We start from the raw sequence: 18221 nt of genomic DNA, 5'->3' as shown, positions 1-18221 counted from the left end.
TAGCGAAGACGCTGACACTGAATAATTTTTGAAAGAGATTAGAAAAAGTTACTAGTGGGTGGGGGTGGGGTTTGTACACATATTTATTCAGGTGTCAGAGTACACTTGCCATTGTCAGTCAGGTCAGTATATAATAATAATAATAATAATGGATACTTTATTGATCCCCATGGGGAAATTACTTGTTTTTCTCTGCATTTGACCCATTCACTCAGTGAAGCAGTGGGCAGCCCACTAAGCAGGCGCCCGGGGAGCAGTGTGTAGGGACGGTTCCTTGCTCAGGGGTACCTCAGGGTAGCCGTTAAGTGGATTCGAACCACCGACCTTCCGATCATGGGGCGACCACTTTACCTACTGAGCTATCCCTGCCCCATATAGTGCCTGTTCAGGTAGCAGCACACTTACTGAACCAGGACTGGAAATTAACTTCAGCTAGATGACACTGAGTATATTGACTGTGCCTATTGAATTTCTTTTCTTATTCCCAAAGTAATATTTCTTTTTTCAATAGAGTCATTGTTGGATAAACAAATAACTAAATCTGATATCATCCCTTGCTGTCACTGCTTCCTGAGTAAAGGCTGCAGGGTTCTATCTTGTTACATGCTGTATGTGTAGTTATAGGCACAGATGTTATACACCTACTTTACACATGTTTTGCAGTAGTGCATGCCAGTTTGCACCTGCCTTTTCTTCTTTTGGTTTTTTAAGTGTCCAACAACAGTTCGACCCAGACACCTGAGAATTCAGTGCAGACAAATGTGAGAAGTGCACAGATAGATAGAAAAAGAAGATGAGAGAGAAACACAGTGTGTGTGTTTGTGTATGTGTGTGGGGTTTCTTTGTGTATAAGAGCTACTTTCAATTCAGAAGCTGTGACATGGAACTGTCAGTGAAGCCTAGAAGTGCTGACAGGTAACACACACACACACACATACACACACACGCACACACATACACACGTGCCCGCACACACACACACACATACACACGTGCGCGCACACACGCACACACAAACTTTGTTCACACTGTTGTAATTGAAAGCTGTCACTTTGAGATTTTCTCCTCCACAGGGATTTGCACTTGGCTGCGGCTCTGGGACTTCACTCATCTCCTCTTTTTGCTATTACTCCTCACCTTTAGACCCACTCTCTCCCTCTTTCTGCCACTGTAGTACATAATACACAACCCCCTTTGCTGTTTCCTTCCCATATACGCTCACTCAACCAAAATCTGCCAAAAACAAAAAACAAAGAAGAAGCAAAAACAACCAACTACTGATCCTCTATAAAGAGAGAATATTGACTGACTGACTGACTGACTGCACATATTTGCCCGGGTTGTAGGCTGGAGAGCAACTGCAGTTGTTTGGTAATGGTGTGATTGAGTCATCTGAAGCAGAATAGTTTACGCGTGTGACTTCACCATCCTTAATATTCCCAGACGTCTAAATCGTATCCCTCGCATTTCCATTCTCTCTCTGCTACGACTATATGGCGTAATTCATTAATTATGGATTAGGGCCTAAATTAGGTTAGCGCATCTTTAATCATTTATGTGGACTCACTTCTTTGACTGGCCCACTAAATCATTAAGTAGGAGTTTTGGAGATGCTAATTTGTTCTATGATCGGCATTGGACAACTGAAAGTTTTGATGAGCTGATGTACGTGCAGATATTGTTTGTAAGGACTGAGAGGGGGGGTAATGACACACCAAACCAAGGACTATGTTGAGATTTTGATATCAACAACTCAGGTTTTCAATATTATGCAGGAACAGATGGAGGATAAGATTTTTTTTACCCATAAATGTCCACCAACACAAAGTTCACAGGCACATACACACATACAGTACACCTATTCATATTTCCCTATCTCCATGTAGCTGCTGGTAATACACTTTTTATAGCTTGTATTTTTTTTTCCCAGCATATTAAAGCATCTTTTCTGTTAAAAGACATCAATCTGACAGAGCTGTTGATCCCTGCTTACTTTACATGCATTCTAATAACAAACACATGAGATAACAATACAGCATGCAGTTTGCCAAGAGGAAGGCAAACCGAGTCTCAGTATTGTGCATTTTCTCTCACTCAGGGGTTAGAATACCAACAGTCAATAAGCTGTACAGTATGTCAGTGCAATACACAAATGAATAGGAATGGGTTCTTATTTTTTTCACCTTTTTAGTTGATTTTTATTTTTATTTTTTTCATATAGAAAATTCAGCATGACTTACAGGAAGACTTATGTATTAAACCGGCCTAAAGTCAGCGATTTATTGTAGATTGTAAATGTTGAAAAAAGGCTCAACAAGTATGGCTTGAAGTTGCAATGACCCAGCCAAAGTCCAGATATTAACCTTACTGAAATGCTGATGCAGGACCTTAAGGGAGCTTTGCATAAAAGTGCAAATGTTAATGAACTGAAACAATGATCCAAAGAAGAGTGGGCCAAAATCCTCCACAAGGATGTGAGAGTTGTAAAAGAAACAATTACTTTAAGTTAGTGCTGATTCTACAAGCTACTGAATCATGGAGTGCACTTCCTTTTCCACAGGACTGCACAGAGTCTTGTGAAAACGATACTTTCCCCCACAAGATCTCCTGCAATTGTAATCATCAGCTTTTAATCTAAGTGACTATATTTACTTTAGAATTGGTTAATTCACATGCGAGTTCACTGCATTTCTTTCTTCTGGCTGTGTTTGTCTTTTAAAAGCATGTTTTAGTCGGTTTAAACCAAACAACCCACACAGTCCCAATGCAGAGGATAAGCTGTGTTTTTTAACTTGATAAAATGTTGTAAGATCTGAAACCAGATCTTTATAGAGGCTTCAAGCTGACAGACAGTGTGAAACACAAGTGACACAGTAATGCTGTGGAACAAAGATCCCGATGCACTGTGCTGCACAAAGCAGCTGAACTTACAAAGAAAGCTCTCTGACACTATTTTCAAGCCAATCAAACTAAAAAAGAAAACTATGAAGTGCTTGATTTTAACATCCAAAGAACTTTTGGATTTAGGCAAGCTCCTGCTTAACTCTTGAATAAAACAAGGAGGCACCCTTCCTTTGACATTGTGTCTATGTATAAAGCTAATGCATGTGAAGCAAATGAGCACAAACTCAGAAATACCATCTTTTATATGACTGCTTCAGTTTGAGCTGAACACTGTGGCCCAGCTCTGTTTTATGGCTTCCACATTCTTCTGCTCCTGGGTGCTTAGCTCTCTCATTTTCTTTGGTGACTTGGTTGTACAGCATACTGCAGCCTTATCTCACCTCTTCTCACAACTGATTACCCACTAGTGGAGTCCCCTTCCTTCCTCAGTCAGCAGTCTGGCTTCAGTCATATGAACCGATATACTGAGTTTTATTTAATAACAAAACCAACAAAAAAAGCAGGGGGGGGACATGTGGCCTTTTTAAGTTTGAACCGATTCAAATTTTCTCTCTAAATACAATGAGTGGCGACAACTAAGGCCAAATCATGTTTTATTCATCAGGGTGCAAGACAAATTGTGGCCACAGGCATAAAAAATAGTCAGCTTTGTTGCAATAACAATGGAGGTATAGTGCTGCAAACAGTCGTTTGTTTTTAACTCCTAGATTGTTTTTCTCTTTAAATGAATCCTTGGAAAACTAAAAAATCATTCAATCTTTTATTGCATTCCAGTTTTTATGCACTCGGACATTTTGTCACGTGTCTTATGTTTTGGGTAACATTTTTTCCATACTGAATTAAAGAATTGTGATCAGAATATTTTATTTACACCAGGTGGAAATGGTTTTGTTACAGACATTCACTTAAAGTGTTGTATTAAATTAAAGTTAAATACTCCGAAGTTAAAACAATGAATCATATACAAGATATTGCAAGTGTAAATAATACAGGTGTCATAAGGAGGTGCCCAAAAGTTTGATGGTCACACATAGGAATGACTTCCCGTGGTTTTCTGTGGTGCATTATGGTTGAACCTGTTCCTGTGATTCCCCAGCACAACAGAAGATGGTACAAAGTGCGGTCTAATATTCACCATAACTCAGAAAGCATCCTTCTTTCTAAAACGTCTGTCACAGAGTCAGTTCTGGACCCACAATATCACTGGCCTTTTAAATCGGTTTATCGAGTCTGTTGTTATCTGTACCCCATCACACCACAGCACAGAGGATGGCCATGACGGGATCATGAAACATCCTCTGTAGCTTGTTTGTTTTAACATATAGATAATGCCATTAAAAGGTAGGCAGCATTTTTCTTTCGATTTGATACTATTTTTCTTACTAATTATTACTTGAGTCATTCACACTGAATAACGTATAAAGGCAGTATCTTAAGTATGAGAAGCAGGGGTTTAAAACAACCTCTAAGTGGCGATGCTGAGCCAATAATCTCTTCCCAAAAAAACAAGAAGTCCAATGATTAAAAATAAATAAATAAATTACACAAAACACACTCAAAAATAAATTAAAGTAATAATATCCTGTTTTGTTGCTTTTTATTTTTTACTCAGAACTGAAGAACAGAAGAAGTAAAATGAAAGAAGACTTTAATTTGTCCATGTAAAACAAAAAAATTATTTGTGACACATAAATTTAGATTTGGTGCATATTAGGCGATAGTGTATTGCTTATATGAACCCAATTCACGAATAGACTAGCAGCTTTATATGAAAGTTTATTTAACTCCCATTTTTATTCAACTATCATGCAGTGGAATCTGTGAGCTAGAAACACTTTATGTTGATATATATTTTGAATGAATGTGCCTGATCCCATCTGCCGGTGGATCACTGACTTCCTGACGGACAGGAAGCAGCATGTGAGGCTGGGAAAGAATGTCTCGGACTCCCGGACCATCAGCACCGGCTCCCCTCAGGGCTGTGTTCTTTCTCCTCTGCTCTTCTCCCTGTACACCAACTGCTGCACCTCCACCCACCAGTCTGTCAAGCTAATCAAGTTTGCAGATGACACCACCGTTATTGGACTCATCTCGGACGGGGACGAGTCTGCCTACAGGAGGGAGGTTGAACGTCTGGTGTCCTGGTGCAGCCACAACAACCTGGTGCTGAATGCCCAGAAGACAGTGGAGATTATTGTGGACTTCAGGAAGCACACAGCCCCACTCCCCCCCATCATCCTGACTGACACCCCCATCACCTCTGTGGACTCATTCCGCTTCCTGGGTACCACCATCACCCAGGACCTGAAGTGGGAGCCCACCATCACCTCCGTCATCAAGAAAGCCCAGCAGAGGATGTACTTCCTGAGGCAGCTGAAGAAATTCAACCTGCCAACACGGACGATGATGCAGTTCTACACTGCAATCATTGAGTCCATCCTCACCTCCTCCATCACCGTGTGGTATACGCTGGAGCCACTATCAGGGACAAACAGAGACTGCAGCGTGTTGTGCGCTCTGCTGAGAAGGTGATTGGCTGCAGACTCCCATCTTTGCAGGACCTGTACACCTCCAGGACATTGCGGCGTGCAGCTCTGATCTCAGCTGACCCTTCTCACCCTGGACACAGTCTGTTTGACCTGCTCCCCTCAGGCAGGAGGCTCCGGTCCATCCGCACCAGAACCTCTCGCCATAAGAACAGTTTCTTCCCCTCTGCTGTTGGACACATGAACAATAACCATATGACTGTCCCCGCCACTAACACATGACCCTACGCTGTGTTCACTGTATCATTCCATGTTTGGCACTGATCACCACCTGCACTCATGTATATATCTTTCAACGTAGCACTCTTAATTCTTACTCTCATGTATATATCTCATGTATATCTCATGCACATATCTTTCCACGTAGCACTTTTAATTCTTATCCCTACTTTTATTTTTTCCATGTCTATTTAAGTGTTATTTATGACACCATGTTTGCACTGAAGCACCGCAGCAATTTCCTAATGTTGTAAACCTGCTCAACATTTGGCAATAAACCCCATTCTGATTCTGATTCTGATTCTGATTCTGATTTTTATGGCTTGTCCTGTTTAGCGTTTCAGTAGTTAATAAGAATATGGATGTGACAATTAGTATAAATCCCGAGTAATACTATAGCAAAATAGCATAAAGGAGAGACCAAACTTTTGCACAAACAAAAATTACTGCGTGATCTTTTTTTCTTTTATATTTTGTCTTTTATAGTTTGTTAAAAAACGTGTAAATTGATGTGATTTTGTGGTGGATTAAAAAACAAAACATTTAATCTGTCGAGAGGGACCCAAACAAATAGAAGATATATTTCGAAAATTGTTGTCATCAATATTTTCTAAACGTGCAGTTTTTTATTCATCGTAAATCATCGTTTTGTCGTACGTACGTAATGACGCCATACAGGCTTCGCTGTCGATACCGGAAAAATCGAACTAGAAACGGAAGTGCAGCATGAGTAAAATTGTGTATGAAGTTTACTTGTGTTGTCTCCGAAGGAACGACAAAAAACAGTGATTCGGTGGAGGACGCATTCTGTTTTACATCTACAGCATATAGTTAGTGCTCTTGGACTAACCCTCTTCTTTCTCTGAGTGAGAACAGGAACAAAGTGTCAGGTAATGTTGAATTAATCGTGATGCTAACGCTAGGTTAACTACTAAGCTTCTGGTACAGTGTTTCACCACGTTTGTTTATTTATCCTGGTTTCCCCATAATACTCAGTAACGTTCGCTTATTAACATAATGTTAGTTGTAGTTATTATGGGATTTACATGATCACAAAGTCAACTGAAAGCCGTTTGTAATCGGAATTGAAAATAAACTAGCTATTGTTAGCTAGTTTAACTAGCTTTATATTTGTGGCTCTGGGGGTAATGACTGTTTTCCCTCTAACGCCATTTAATTCTAAAAAATTTAATAACTATGGTTCGTCTCCGAACAGTATTTGGCTGTATGACTTTTCAGCTTAGTTTTTGGTTTTTTTAATATATCAGTTGTTTTGTTGGTATCGGGAAAAAAAACCGTTTCTTGATGGCTTTATTACAAAAAGATCAACCAGGTGACAGCTCATAAGTCCCTGAAGCTAAAGGCCACCAAAGGTTCTTGCTACTTACACGTATACTTACATATATTAAGAATGTGATTCCTTGAATCCATCAAAATGAGCTTTGTTGCTTTGCCTTTTGTTAAATGAATCTTCTTCTTTTTTTTTTTAATCTTTCAAACAGGATGGATCCTGCTCTACTGAGAGAAAGGGAGCTTTTTAAGAAAAGGGCACTTTCCACCCCAACTGTAGAGAAGAGACAGGCTGCCTCAGACTCTGGATCACACAAAAAGAAGAAACCCAAAGTTGACAAGGAGAGCTCCTCTAGTTCCAAACTCAGTAGTGGTAGGTGAAAAATATTTTCTTGAAAAGGGTGATGTTTGTTGCTGTAAACCACTTATTCTTGTTTGTTAGTGTTTTAATGTCTCTATTGGTTCACATCACCACTGGCTAGCATCTGTAGATATATGTTGGCAAGTAGGAGATGCATCGACTGACTGGCCAGGGACTGGATTCTGCAGATTTCCAGTGCTTAGCTCCGCCCAGTGACTGGCCATTCAGTCTCCCATATAACTGATTGTATAGCGGTGTAGGAAAATATTCACATGCACTCTCACAGCCTGACATGGTGTTAGTGTGGAAGCTTCTCACTGTGAGTGAAGAGACAAAGTTCACCAAAGTACACTGTAGGGGTACCAGCGAGAAAACATTGATAAACAAGAAATCTAATTAGACATTTAAATATGAAAAGGGAATGTGGCTAACGCTAAAGTTTCACAAAGCTCAGAGCCAGACACAAATGAGCACCCTCAGTATGGCTCAAAGTAACTATGAGGGGAAAATTATGGACACGAGTGAATAAAAAAAACAAAAAAAAACCAACAACTAAAAACATTTTTTATTGATTATTTGAAGATCACCTTATTTTCTGTTGATTCAGAAAATCCTGTAACTTAATACGATTTGGGAAAATAAATATTAATAATTTCTTTAATGGAAAACATATTTTTAAATGAAGAAAAGTAGATTTTTGTTTATCTGTGCCATTAATTATAGTTCTTTGAAAATCAAAATCTATTCGCAACATAACAGGCTTATTCTGTACAATCGGATTGCTCATATTTGGACACCAAAACAATTTTCACACATCCAGCTGGTTAATATCTACTCGAAGGCCTAAATATGCACCAATGCTAGTTGCTTTAGCTTTGAATAAAATAATCTCATCTCATCAGTATATAGCTTTTTATATTATGAAAGTCTAACAAGTGAACCAAAAGACATTTTAGAGTGGATGAAGGAACTTTCAACTGGGTCGATACTCAAAATTAATCTGCCCTAAAGACTTGACAGTAAATTGAGGATCCATGTAATTAAAGTTGTGCGTGTCAGTTTACTGTGATTCAACAAGACAACCAAGACACTGGAATAATACACTCTCCTGGTTGTTATTTCTAATAAGAAAGAACCTTACTTCACAGGTTAAATTAATCAGGTGACGATCTTTTCTCATTCTAAATCCTTAGCTTAACCCAAAAAACTAGAATTCTTACTGCTCAGTCAAATTTAGATAAAAGAAAATTGGATTACAAGTGATACTTATGACACTTTTGCATTTAAAATGTTCTTTCAGATGAATTAAAGCAACATGCATAAATATATATACAACATAAGAATTGTGAGCAGTGGCCTCTTGGCATCCGTTCGAAATTGCAATGTCACGCCATATACTCTTAAAGAAAAAGCTACTTCTGTTAACAGAAAAGTGAGTCAGCTTTTATTAGGCGTTTTGTGGTAAGGCATGAAATTACACATAGTGCTCAATATAACATTTTACCGTACATCACTGTGCAGCATGCGAACTTGTCATGAGATAATGTTGCAGTGCTAAACATGTTGACAACACTGGCTTACAATTTACTGAAGAACACCAGCTTTATCCTAAGCAATGATTTCATCTGACTAGGCTTGATCAACAGATATTGTTGTAATAAGATTTGGACGGCAATTTCAGAAACAGCATGTCTTGAAGAAGCTCACTGCATCCAGTAGGTCACAAAAAAAGCACTCACACAGTAGTTGTTTTTTCTGAACAGGTTTTTTTTTTAACACCCATATAGCAGGGTAAGAAAATGCTTTTTTCCCCAACGTTTTTTTTCCCATGCAACTTAATAATCAGTTTCCAAAATAATCAAACTAAGAAAATGCCCATTTAATGCAACACATTCTGCCACAGCCTATATTAAAGTCCCCATGTCATGCCCCTTAACAAGCCCATGAATGTATTTTAGTGGTGTACCAGGATAAGATTATTTACAGGGTTTCGTCCAGGAAAACTGTTCGACCCAAAGGCAGAGTGTTCAAAACAATTAAGCATTACACTTTATTGATGTAGCACTAGCCACCCACTATATGACATGGATAAAAGAGCTGAGCTGCTTGTGTAGCATCGTACACTGGCAGGCAGAAGAGGCAGATTTGTAGACACGAGGAGTTTATTTCACGTGTATATCAGCAGAAAATAACTGAATAACAATTTGCCTCATTTATATATGATGAAGAGTAACCTTAAGAGATGCATCAGCTAACTATTGTCTTGGTGCTTAGGACTAGCTGAGTCATCAGCTTAGACTTGTAAAACACACGGACATGCATGCATTAGTTTTGTTATACTGTACACTGCTGCAGCACGTCTTTTACCCTTTGTTTTGCTCATGTCTCTTTCAATATAATGTAAAGTAGAGCCGTAGTCTTTAGCTTGTTTTTGTCAGCCAGTGTTGCTTTTGTGAGGACCTAAGCTATGCAGAGGAGTGGGTGGAAAATAGCTTAAAAATAGTATATGGTTTATGGTAACAGGCTGTTTATGACTAGTTTATCGAGATTATTTGCTTACACCTGAAAAAGAATATTATGTAAATGAGAAGTGCTTTATTGGAAATTCTGCAGTATTAGAATACAATTTCTGTGAGCAAGAGATGAGTACAGAAGCTCTAGCTGTATTAGCACTAAACATAGGGGATTTTCTGTTGTCCTGGCAACATTCCCATAAAAATAAAGGCAAAGTTTTCTCACTAATAAGTTATTTGAAATGTATGGAAGCCCGTTTCCGCCACTAAAAAAAAAAAAAAAGGATCCATAACTCAAAATTTCGAGTTATTTTCTCGAAATTTCGAGTTATTTTCTCGAAATTTCGAGTTATTTTCTCGAAATTTTGACATATTAACTCAAAATTTTGAGAAAAGCAACTCGAAATTTCGAGTTAGCGCTGCCAATCAGTAATCTACGTGAATGACGTCATTTCCATGTTACCCGGAAGCTGAAGCCCTCAGCTACAAATGCTACAGCTAAGCTACCGGTATTACATCCAGTCGTGAATGCACAGATTGCTGAGTGTTTTCAGCCTGGCTTCACAAATGATGAAATCCCTGTGTTATTAGCTGAATCACATGGTGTTACTATCAGCAAACATACTTTAATTTGTTGGGATCCGTTTTTGAGTGCGCGGTCCTGCGCCATATGCTTCCAGGTAACAAGAAAGCGACCTCATTCACGTATATTTTTGATTGGCAGAGCTAACTCGAAATTTTGAGAAAAATAACTCGAAATTTTGAGAAAAATAACTCGAAATTTTGAGAAAATAACTCGAAATTTCGAGTTATGGATACTAGCTTTTTTTTTTTTTTAGTGGCGGAAACGGGCTTCCATAGAAATGGGCTTCGAATAAAGTTGTAGGGAATAATTCAAAGGGCATAATATGGGTACTTTAAGTAGTGTAAATTTGTGTTTTTAAGCCATGTTATAAATACTCAGGTGATCTTCTTTTCTTCTGGGAGTATTTCAGAAGTGAAATATGGCTTTCGGGGTCTGCGGTAGATGTGGGAAGATACATTTATATCGTTCAGTCACCAGCTTTCACCTCTAATTGTGAACAACTGAATTACTTTGAGTGTTTTGGGGGGTTTTTGGGAGTTCATTTTTGCAAACATCTTAGTCAGTAGTGTGGTCCTGTCCAAATGAGCAACAATATCCAAATTCCTATTATTCTTTACTTCGTCCTTGTTGCCACTATACCACCTCAGTGTGGGATTCTGGCTCCTTGCACATGCTACTCATAAGCTTGCTGCAGCTTCCCGGCCCTTCCTCCTGTAGCTGGTGGTGTGTTTTCCCTTTGGCGCAGCACCCACAGTCCAGCAGCTCATAGAGCACAGCCAACGCTGCCAAGGACAGGACGGTGAGAATAAAAAGAAGAAGGATGACAAAACAGGCCACATTCCAGCCATCATGAAATGGGTAGACTTCCTGGACCTGAAAGGAGACGAGGGACAGAGGGACTCCCTCTTCTCGCAGTGGGAGATTGTTTGGATGAACAGTAGCTGTGATGTTGGTCATGATTTCTGGTTGGAAACAATAAGACACAAGGAAAAAAAGATTGTTAATGCTTATGACAGTGTTTGGGTTTTGGTTTTACTGCAGATCAAATTTCAAAATGAAAGCAGCGGTTGTTAAATTCGTGTTTTCATGGTGTGAGGCTGATTAAAAAATGACAGTAATGGGAGAATTTGTCTTCAGGGCATAACACATTGTGATGCAGTGCTTTTAACCAGATGTGCCTGGCTCTATTCCAGGATTTTTTGAAGCATTTGCTCCTGATTATTGTGATAATTAAAAACAAAACTAAAACTAATGATCTTTGTGATACTGATATTGAAAAAGGAATTTGTTCCACTCGAGACAGCAGGCAGACATGGAAACTCATTTACTCTCATAAAACTATCAAATACTCTTATAGGTAATTTGTTGTAATGAATGTAACGCTTCGTTATCAGTCACGAAGGGGATCATGTTGTAAAAAGATAAACTGCTTTGTATGTATGTAAACAAAACCTAGTCTACATCTGTCATTACAGACATATTTTTTGTGTGAAATGAGAAGATGGTGTATTATTATAGCACAGGTTATATTGCAAAACACCAGAAACCCTACTGAGGCCATCTGCTCAGAACAAAAATAGCCTTAAAAGGCTGGTAATAAAGGATGGGTGTGTAGAGAACTGTGCCATCTATGCTTGGTGTGCAGCTCTTTGGCCACAATGCCTTATACAAATGTAGTAACGGAACTGTAATAAAATAATGAACTTAAGAGATCCTTCAAGTGCACATTTGCCTCACTTCAGCTGTTCTTTCCCATTTTTAGCCAACACCTACCATTTTAAAATCCTCGGGGCACACTGTGGAGTGTCTCTGCCCACACAGCCATGCACAAAAGTGCACATACATGCTCTTAACACACACTTGTATGCAGACAATCACAGACATTTGTGCATGAAATATTGAGGCGAAGGCAGATGACCCAGTTGTAGGAGTGGGGCGTGAGTGCATCTCTTTCCACCATCTCTTCCTTTAGAGATTTAATAAGGCTAAATGTGTGCAAACACATGCCATCGTGCATAGACTTGTGTTGTTTTAATATGACTTGTTTGTGTGTTTATTTTAGTGGGTTTGTAACTTGAGTTTCAGGTGACCTGGGAACTTAAATGTGAAAAAGCTTAGTGGCTTGTCCTGGTGAGACATTTTCATTGGTTGCTTCATCTTAGTCTGAAATTCTCTTGACACCTGATGGAAGTGCATGTAAGAATAGAAAAAGTCCATGCAGTGTGTATCAGTGTGCAATTGAGAGTAGTCAAGGTAATTGTCATTTGAGATCACAGGTAGCACGTGACTGCTGGACAGGCTGTCTCCTTTATTATGCTCTACATGTGAGGAAGGACAGCTTTGAACATTGCCCTCACCAGATTCTCCCCACTTTGTCTGGAAGTTGTGTGTACAGTATGGGTTTTGTGTTGTTGTCTTTTGCGTTGAATCAACTGTTTTGATCCTGTTGTTACAAACCCAGTCATGGCTTTACAACAACCTCTGTTACTAATTTATACCCCCCCCCCCCCCCCCCCCCCCCCCCCCCGGGGTCACCCTCCTTTCTTTTGTCAGAGCAATTATACAGACAGGGACAGATTGACTCCTGCATCTGTTATCACTCACCAAAACAGCCCCACCCCAGCCAGGCTCTGAAGGTGTAGAGCTGGAGGTTCCTCTCTACACAGTGGCTGTCTCTCTCACACACACACACACACACACACACACACACACACACTCCTAATGCCCCTGGCTGGCTCCTCACAGCACTCAGTCCTTCATTGATTTGTCTTGAGTCATGCATTTAAACAAACACATACATGATATCCATAAGTACACACAGACAGGTTCTGATGCTTGGTATTCAAGTGGGTAGAAAGCAGACAGATCCATGTATATTTAATCCACTGTTCACTTATACAGTCTAAATGTTGTAATTACTACGCAAAAGGACCTGGCTTTGTAAATACATCCACTGCATTTAAAGATGCATGACTTCATCCTGCAAATATTAGAACGCTCTAAAAAAAAATCCTCATATTCATATCTTCATAGTGAAAACCCAGTGCAGCCTGTAGCCTGTAGCTTAAATTTATATTGTGGATTATTATGATCTGTTGATGTCACGCACATTATTCAGAGGATGGTGTTCAGAAAAACATGCAGACTCACCTGTGTGTCTGGCTCAGTTTTTAGAAGATGTAAGCCGACAAATGTCTCTCCTCTTTTTGGTGCTCCACCTATCTTCTTCGTTTACACTCTTTCCCTCCTCCACATTCACTCTTCAACCTGCTTTCCTCCTCAGTACTCTCGTGCACTTTCAGTCGCTCTCCTCCACCGCCACTCCTTGCAGCTCTTCATGTCTCAGCTGAACAGCACAGGATTGTCTACATCATTGGCTCCTTTCTATTAGCCCTGCCTCTGCACCATTCGTTAGCTGGTCTGTCACAGTTTCACCGTCCTGCCTACTGTGCAGCTCAAAGCAACAGAAGCTCCCGCCTACACAATGAATCATTCATGAATCAGTGTCTGTTTTCAGCTTTGATTGGTGAATGCCGAGTCCAGACCTCAGTCAGTCTCTGAGGGGAGCAGCATTATTGGACTCCAGCAGAGAATAAGACCAGCTGGCCGGACTTCAAGTCAAACTAAATCAGATTGGCTTGATATATGACTTGTGTAGTATTTTAATGTTGCAAACATTTAAATCTGCCACATTTTTGCACTGCGTGACGTGTTTCTGTGTTACCCAAAATACATACCCTGCAGCTGTAAATACTCACTAGCTTCCTGGAGTGTTACTTTGTATCTGGAAGTAGTCCCCAGCATTAACTCTCGTATGAGTCAGGTTTGCTTAAAACCTGAATTAGCCTCAATGTCATTGTGTTCCTTTGACCTGTTTCAGATGATAGCGTCTTCAATAGGAACAAATGAAGGCTGACAGGCAAAATAGAGAGTGGCAAACAAATGCATTGTTTGCTTCTGTCTTTTCACTGAATATTGACAATAAGAAAATGTCAAATAATGAATGCAGTTTGGATTTTAATGACCTCATTAAACACTCGCTGCTCATTTGACAGGAGCTGACATGACAGTAGTCAATTATCTGAAATACATTTTCAGCAAAGTGTTCTTGCACAAATATGTCAGTCCATGTAGTTCTCAAATCTCACTGTACATTCAGTCTTGCGATAATAAATTGGTTAAACTTAAATGTTGTTGTTTTTTTTCCACAGAATCTAATGGCAGCTTCAACATTAAGACGAGCTCTGGGTACAAGTTTGGTTGCCTGGCCAAGATAGTAAATTACATGAAGGTAATGAGGATTTTGAGGGGGACATTAAAACCTTTTTTTTCAGCAGGACCAACACAAATAATAAGATTTTATCTTTTCACCAAACTGTTTAATAATAAAGCTTGACATTTGTCTGTTGTAAAACATGAGTGAGTCATTTGTGCCCGCTGGGTTAACATTTGGTCCCCAGTCTTTCTTTTGGTATGTTAACAGCTTGTTTATCATGCTGTGGCTCTGCAAACAGGCAGCCAGGCCTTGTCACACTAGCTGTTTGACTCATTCCTCGGTGAAGAACTCACACTCAGATTGACAGATTTTCCTGTTAAATGTGTGCATTTGTGCCACCTGTTGAATGCACAGTTCTGAATCCTATAAAATTACTGTAGATATTTGCCTAAAATCTTCTCCATGGTGCAGAAAATAAGAGAGCTGTGAATATTGTTTTGTGTGTGTGTTTACCTAATGTCTGCTTTTCTGTCCTTAATCTCTCAGACGAGGCATCAGAATGGGGACACGCACTTCCTGACCTTAGATGAGATTCTTGATGAGACCAAACTTCTTGACATAAGCATGAAGCAGAAACAGTGGCTCATGAATGAGGTGCTTTTGTGCTATTTTTAATGCCATACCTCTATCTTTTATTGTCAGTAGTACTAAGGTCAATTGCGTTTTCTCTGAGCAATTTCTTTTACGAGTCTCACCTTAAATCTACACAATACTTGTTTTTCCCCCTCAAGCTAATTTGTAAGTTATTCTCATCCAAACATATTCGGTATGTTGCAAAAGAAAAAAGCCATTGAAAGTAAGTGATGAGAAATTAAGCTGATAATACATCGTATGACATTAAGCCATCTTTTTACATTGGAAGGCTACACTTACCGAAGAAGAAAAAGCTACTGTACTATTTGTTTAGTCTTTTCAAGGTGTCAGTTTTTATTATATTTTGTTTTTTATTGGAGGGGGGTTATATATAATCTTGTGCTTTACTTTCACCTACCAATCTCAGGCCTTGGTCAGCAATCCAAAAATTGAAGTCCGGGATGGAACCTATGGCTTCAAGCCTAAATACAACCTGAAGGACAAGAAAGCCTTACTGAGGCTGCTGGATAAGCACGACCAACTGGGCCTGGGAGGAGTCTTACTAGAAGATGTAGAGGAAGGGCTGCCCAATTCAGCCAAGGCCATCAAGGTATTAAACATTATTCAGTTTTTAGGGAAACACCACTAAGATGCCACTCGGTGATGTGCGAACACTGTGGCAACTAAACAATTAAAGCATGGTAAAGACTTCTTGTGTGATCGTTCACAGGCTTTGGGGGATCAGATCATCTTTGTTACAAGACCAGACAAGAAAAAGATCTTGTTCTACAATGACAAGCATTGCCAGTTTGCGGTAGATGAAGGTGAGTATTGGTATATCGGTATTGGTCTATCCGTAAATTGTACGGTGACATGTCTTCCTCTTTCTCTGTGTATCCGTCTTTGACCTAAACTGACTATTATGCATGCTATGCATACCCAGTTGGCCCTCACTCTGCATTCATTTCATGTAAGAATTTTCCAAGTGTGAAATTATCACCATAGAGATTTAAAAAAAAAAATGGATGTAGCTTATAAGTAATAAGCTAGTGAATTGTCTGAAAACCTGCATTCTAACTGAATGCCACCAGATGGCGATAGCTGTGGTTGCAAAAAGACTATCAGTTCTATAGAAGTTGAACTGAAATCAGCTAAAACTCTGTGAACATTTTCTTGTTGTTTATGGATTCAGTTATACTATGACTAAATTTTAATCATATTAAATCAAAAAAGTATATTTTGTAAATCCTGGTCAAACTGTATTTCAAAACGGAGTAAGTAAGTAAAATTTATTTATATAGCACATTTCACAGATAAAAAATCACAAAGTGCTTTACAATAAGATCAGACAAACGGAGGATTATCCTTGGTACACAACTCATTGGCTAACCACTTGAGTGACCAACAACCAAGGTCCAGAAATTCTCAAGGCTACATGCTTCAAACCGGTGGGCAATCTCACAATAGCTACGTTTATGCTATCAATTTTGACTTGGGTAAGTTGTTAGAATTAACATCAAGGAAGTCTTCGTCATACATTTTCGCGAGTTAGAACTGGAACATTCATAATGATCTGAATTTCTGTCCTCCGATGTTACTTGTGATCCATGTTGGGGGTACAGCATGCTTTATATTGCCTTTGTCTGCAACTTAAGCTATAATGTTTTTGCCAAATTTCAGTGCTATTTGGAGAGGTGGAGCATGTGCAAAGTGAAAACCAATTTGGCTTTGACGAAGATTCAGGCAACTTTACTTCAACTGTGAAATGAAATGTTTGTTGTATTAGATCTATATCAGAAGTGTTTTGTAAAACTCATATTATGCATTTCATTCAGGTCTGTGACTTGTTTGGTTAGTTAAGATTATGTGTCCGGCTCTTCAAGTGTAGCTGCTTTCAATGTCAGAATTTCAGAAGCTGTGGAGGAGTGTTCCAGTTGACTCTATAGATGAGGACAAGATTGAAGAGTACCTGAAGAAACAAGGCATTTCCTCCATGCAAGAAACGGGACCAAAGAAAGTGGTCAGTGTTTTTTTTGTTTTTTTAATATGTGTGTGTGTGTGTGTGTGTGTGTGTGTGAGAGAGAGATTTGTTAGAAAGAAATAAGAAAGTCTTTAATATGCAGTTCTTATGGTTACACCTGTTCAAGGAAATGAATGAGCGCTGATTATCTTTGCTCTTCACAGTTACCAATTCAAAAGAGAAAGAAGCCAGCCGGACCGAGGAAGAGAAACTTCAAGACGCACAACGACCATTTGGCTGGATTACTGGAGGATTACTCAGATGGCGTGCCTATAAAGAAGTGAAATATATTCATTCAGTCCCATATGTAACACAGAAATGCATGGAGATGGTTATTCTAGACTCACTATAACATAAAAACTGCTGATGAATGTTATTTCAAAACATTAGCTGTTTTTCTCCCCCCTTTCTTTGCATTCCTCTCAACAATCTCTGGTTTTATGTTACATGGAGTCAGTAGTTGCTGTGTTGTGGAAACCTTTTGAGTATAAGTCAGTAAAGGACATGAATACTTGGATCATTAGGATAGCTGGCGCCCTCACCAATTAAAGGGGAAACCACAACTTTACTGTTAAAGTAAATAAGGTTGAATTGTGTAGCTTTCTTTCATATTGTTTGTATATATTTAGTATAGTGTGTGGAAGGTTTTTATTTGAATGGTTAGCAACGGTTATGCTTTTGTAATAACTGCAAAAAACAGCCGTGTGTTGTGCAGTGTATCGCATCACACTGAAAACTCATCCAGCAGGAAATGTCTTCAGCTTTGTGGAACTTAAAATATTTAAATGCGTTTTACTTTGCAACACCGTGATATAGTGGTTTAAGAAATATTAGCATTTTTGAACCAACTCAAATAAATTATACTGCTACACAAAACTGCTTTGATTAGATCAATAAGTTGCCATTTTAAGTGCCAACATTATGCGTTTAAAA

At 39.1% G+C, this 18221-nt stretch overlaps 2 protein-coding genes across 3 annotated transcripts; one reads left to right on the top strand and one right to left on the bottom strand.

The window, feature by feature from the left end:
- Nucleotides 1-6347: 6347 nt before the first annotated feature.
- gtf2e2 (general transcription factor IIE, polypeptide 2, beta) lies at nucleotides 6348-18164 on the top strand. Of its 2 annotated transcripts, none has more exons than XM_085277005.1 (8): nucleotides 6348-6559; nucleotides 7172-7332; nucleotides 14631-14710; nucleotides 15182-15289; nucleotides 15696-15878; nucleotides 15999-16092; nucleotides 17173-17288; nucleotides 17453-18164. In XM_085277005.1, exons 2-8 carry the CDS (start codon nucleotides 7173-7175, stop codon nucleotides 17570-17572), a joined length of 861 nt encoding a protein of 286 aa, XP_085133131.1. In that variant the 5' UTR covers nucleotides 6348-6559; nucleotide 7172; the 3' UTR covers nucleotides 17573-18164. The 2 variants fall into 2 exon arrangements, with proteins under 2 accessions (XP_085133131.1, XP_085133132.1); XM_085277006.1 differs by lacking the exon at nucleotides 6348-6559 and adding an exon at nucleotides 6801-7042.
- On the bottom strand, nucleotides 8737-13874 carry smim18 (small integral membrane protein 18). The gene is made up of 2 exons (XM_085277008.1): nucleotides 13570-13874; nucleotides 8737-11381 (listed from the first exon to the last, which is right to left on the bottom strand). Exon 2 carries the CDS (start codon nucleotides 11374-11376, stop codon nucleotides 11053-11055), a length of 324 nt encoding a protein of 107 aa, XP_085133134.1. The 5' UTR covers nucleotides 11377-11381; nucleotides 13570-13874; the 3' UTR covers nucleotides 8737-11052.
- Nucleotides 18165-18221: the final 57 nt, after the last annotated feature.

The sequence above is a fragment of the Mchenga conophoros genome, linkage group LG6 (genome assembly GCF_057382185.1).
Source record: "Mchenga conophoros isolate Kocher_MC1m ecotype Shallow Benthic linkage group LG6, M_conophoros_male_GT1.1, whole genome shotgun sequence".
In the NCBI taxonomy this organism is placed as follows: Eukaryota; Metazoa; Chordata; class Actinopteri; order Cichliformes; family Cichlidae; genus Mchenga; species Mchenga conophoros.
This window is presented reverse-complemented; position numbering and strand designations above follow the sequence as displayed.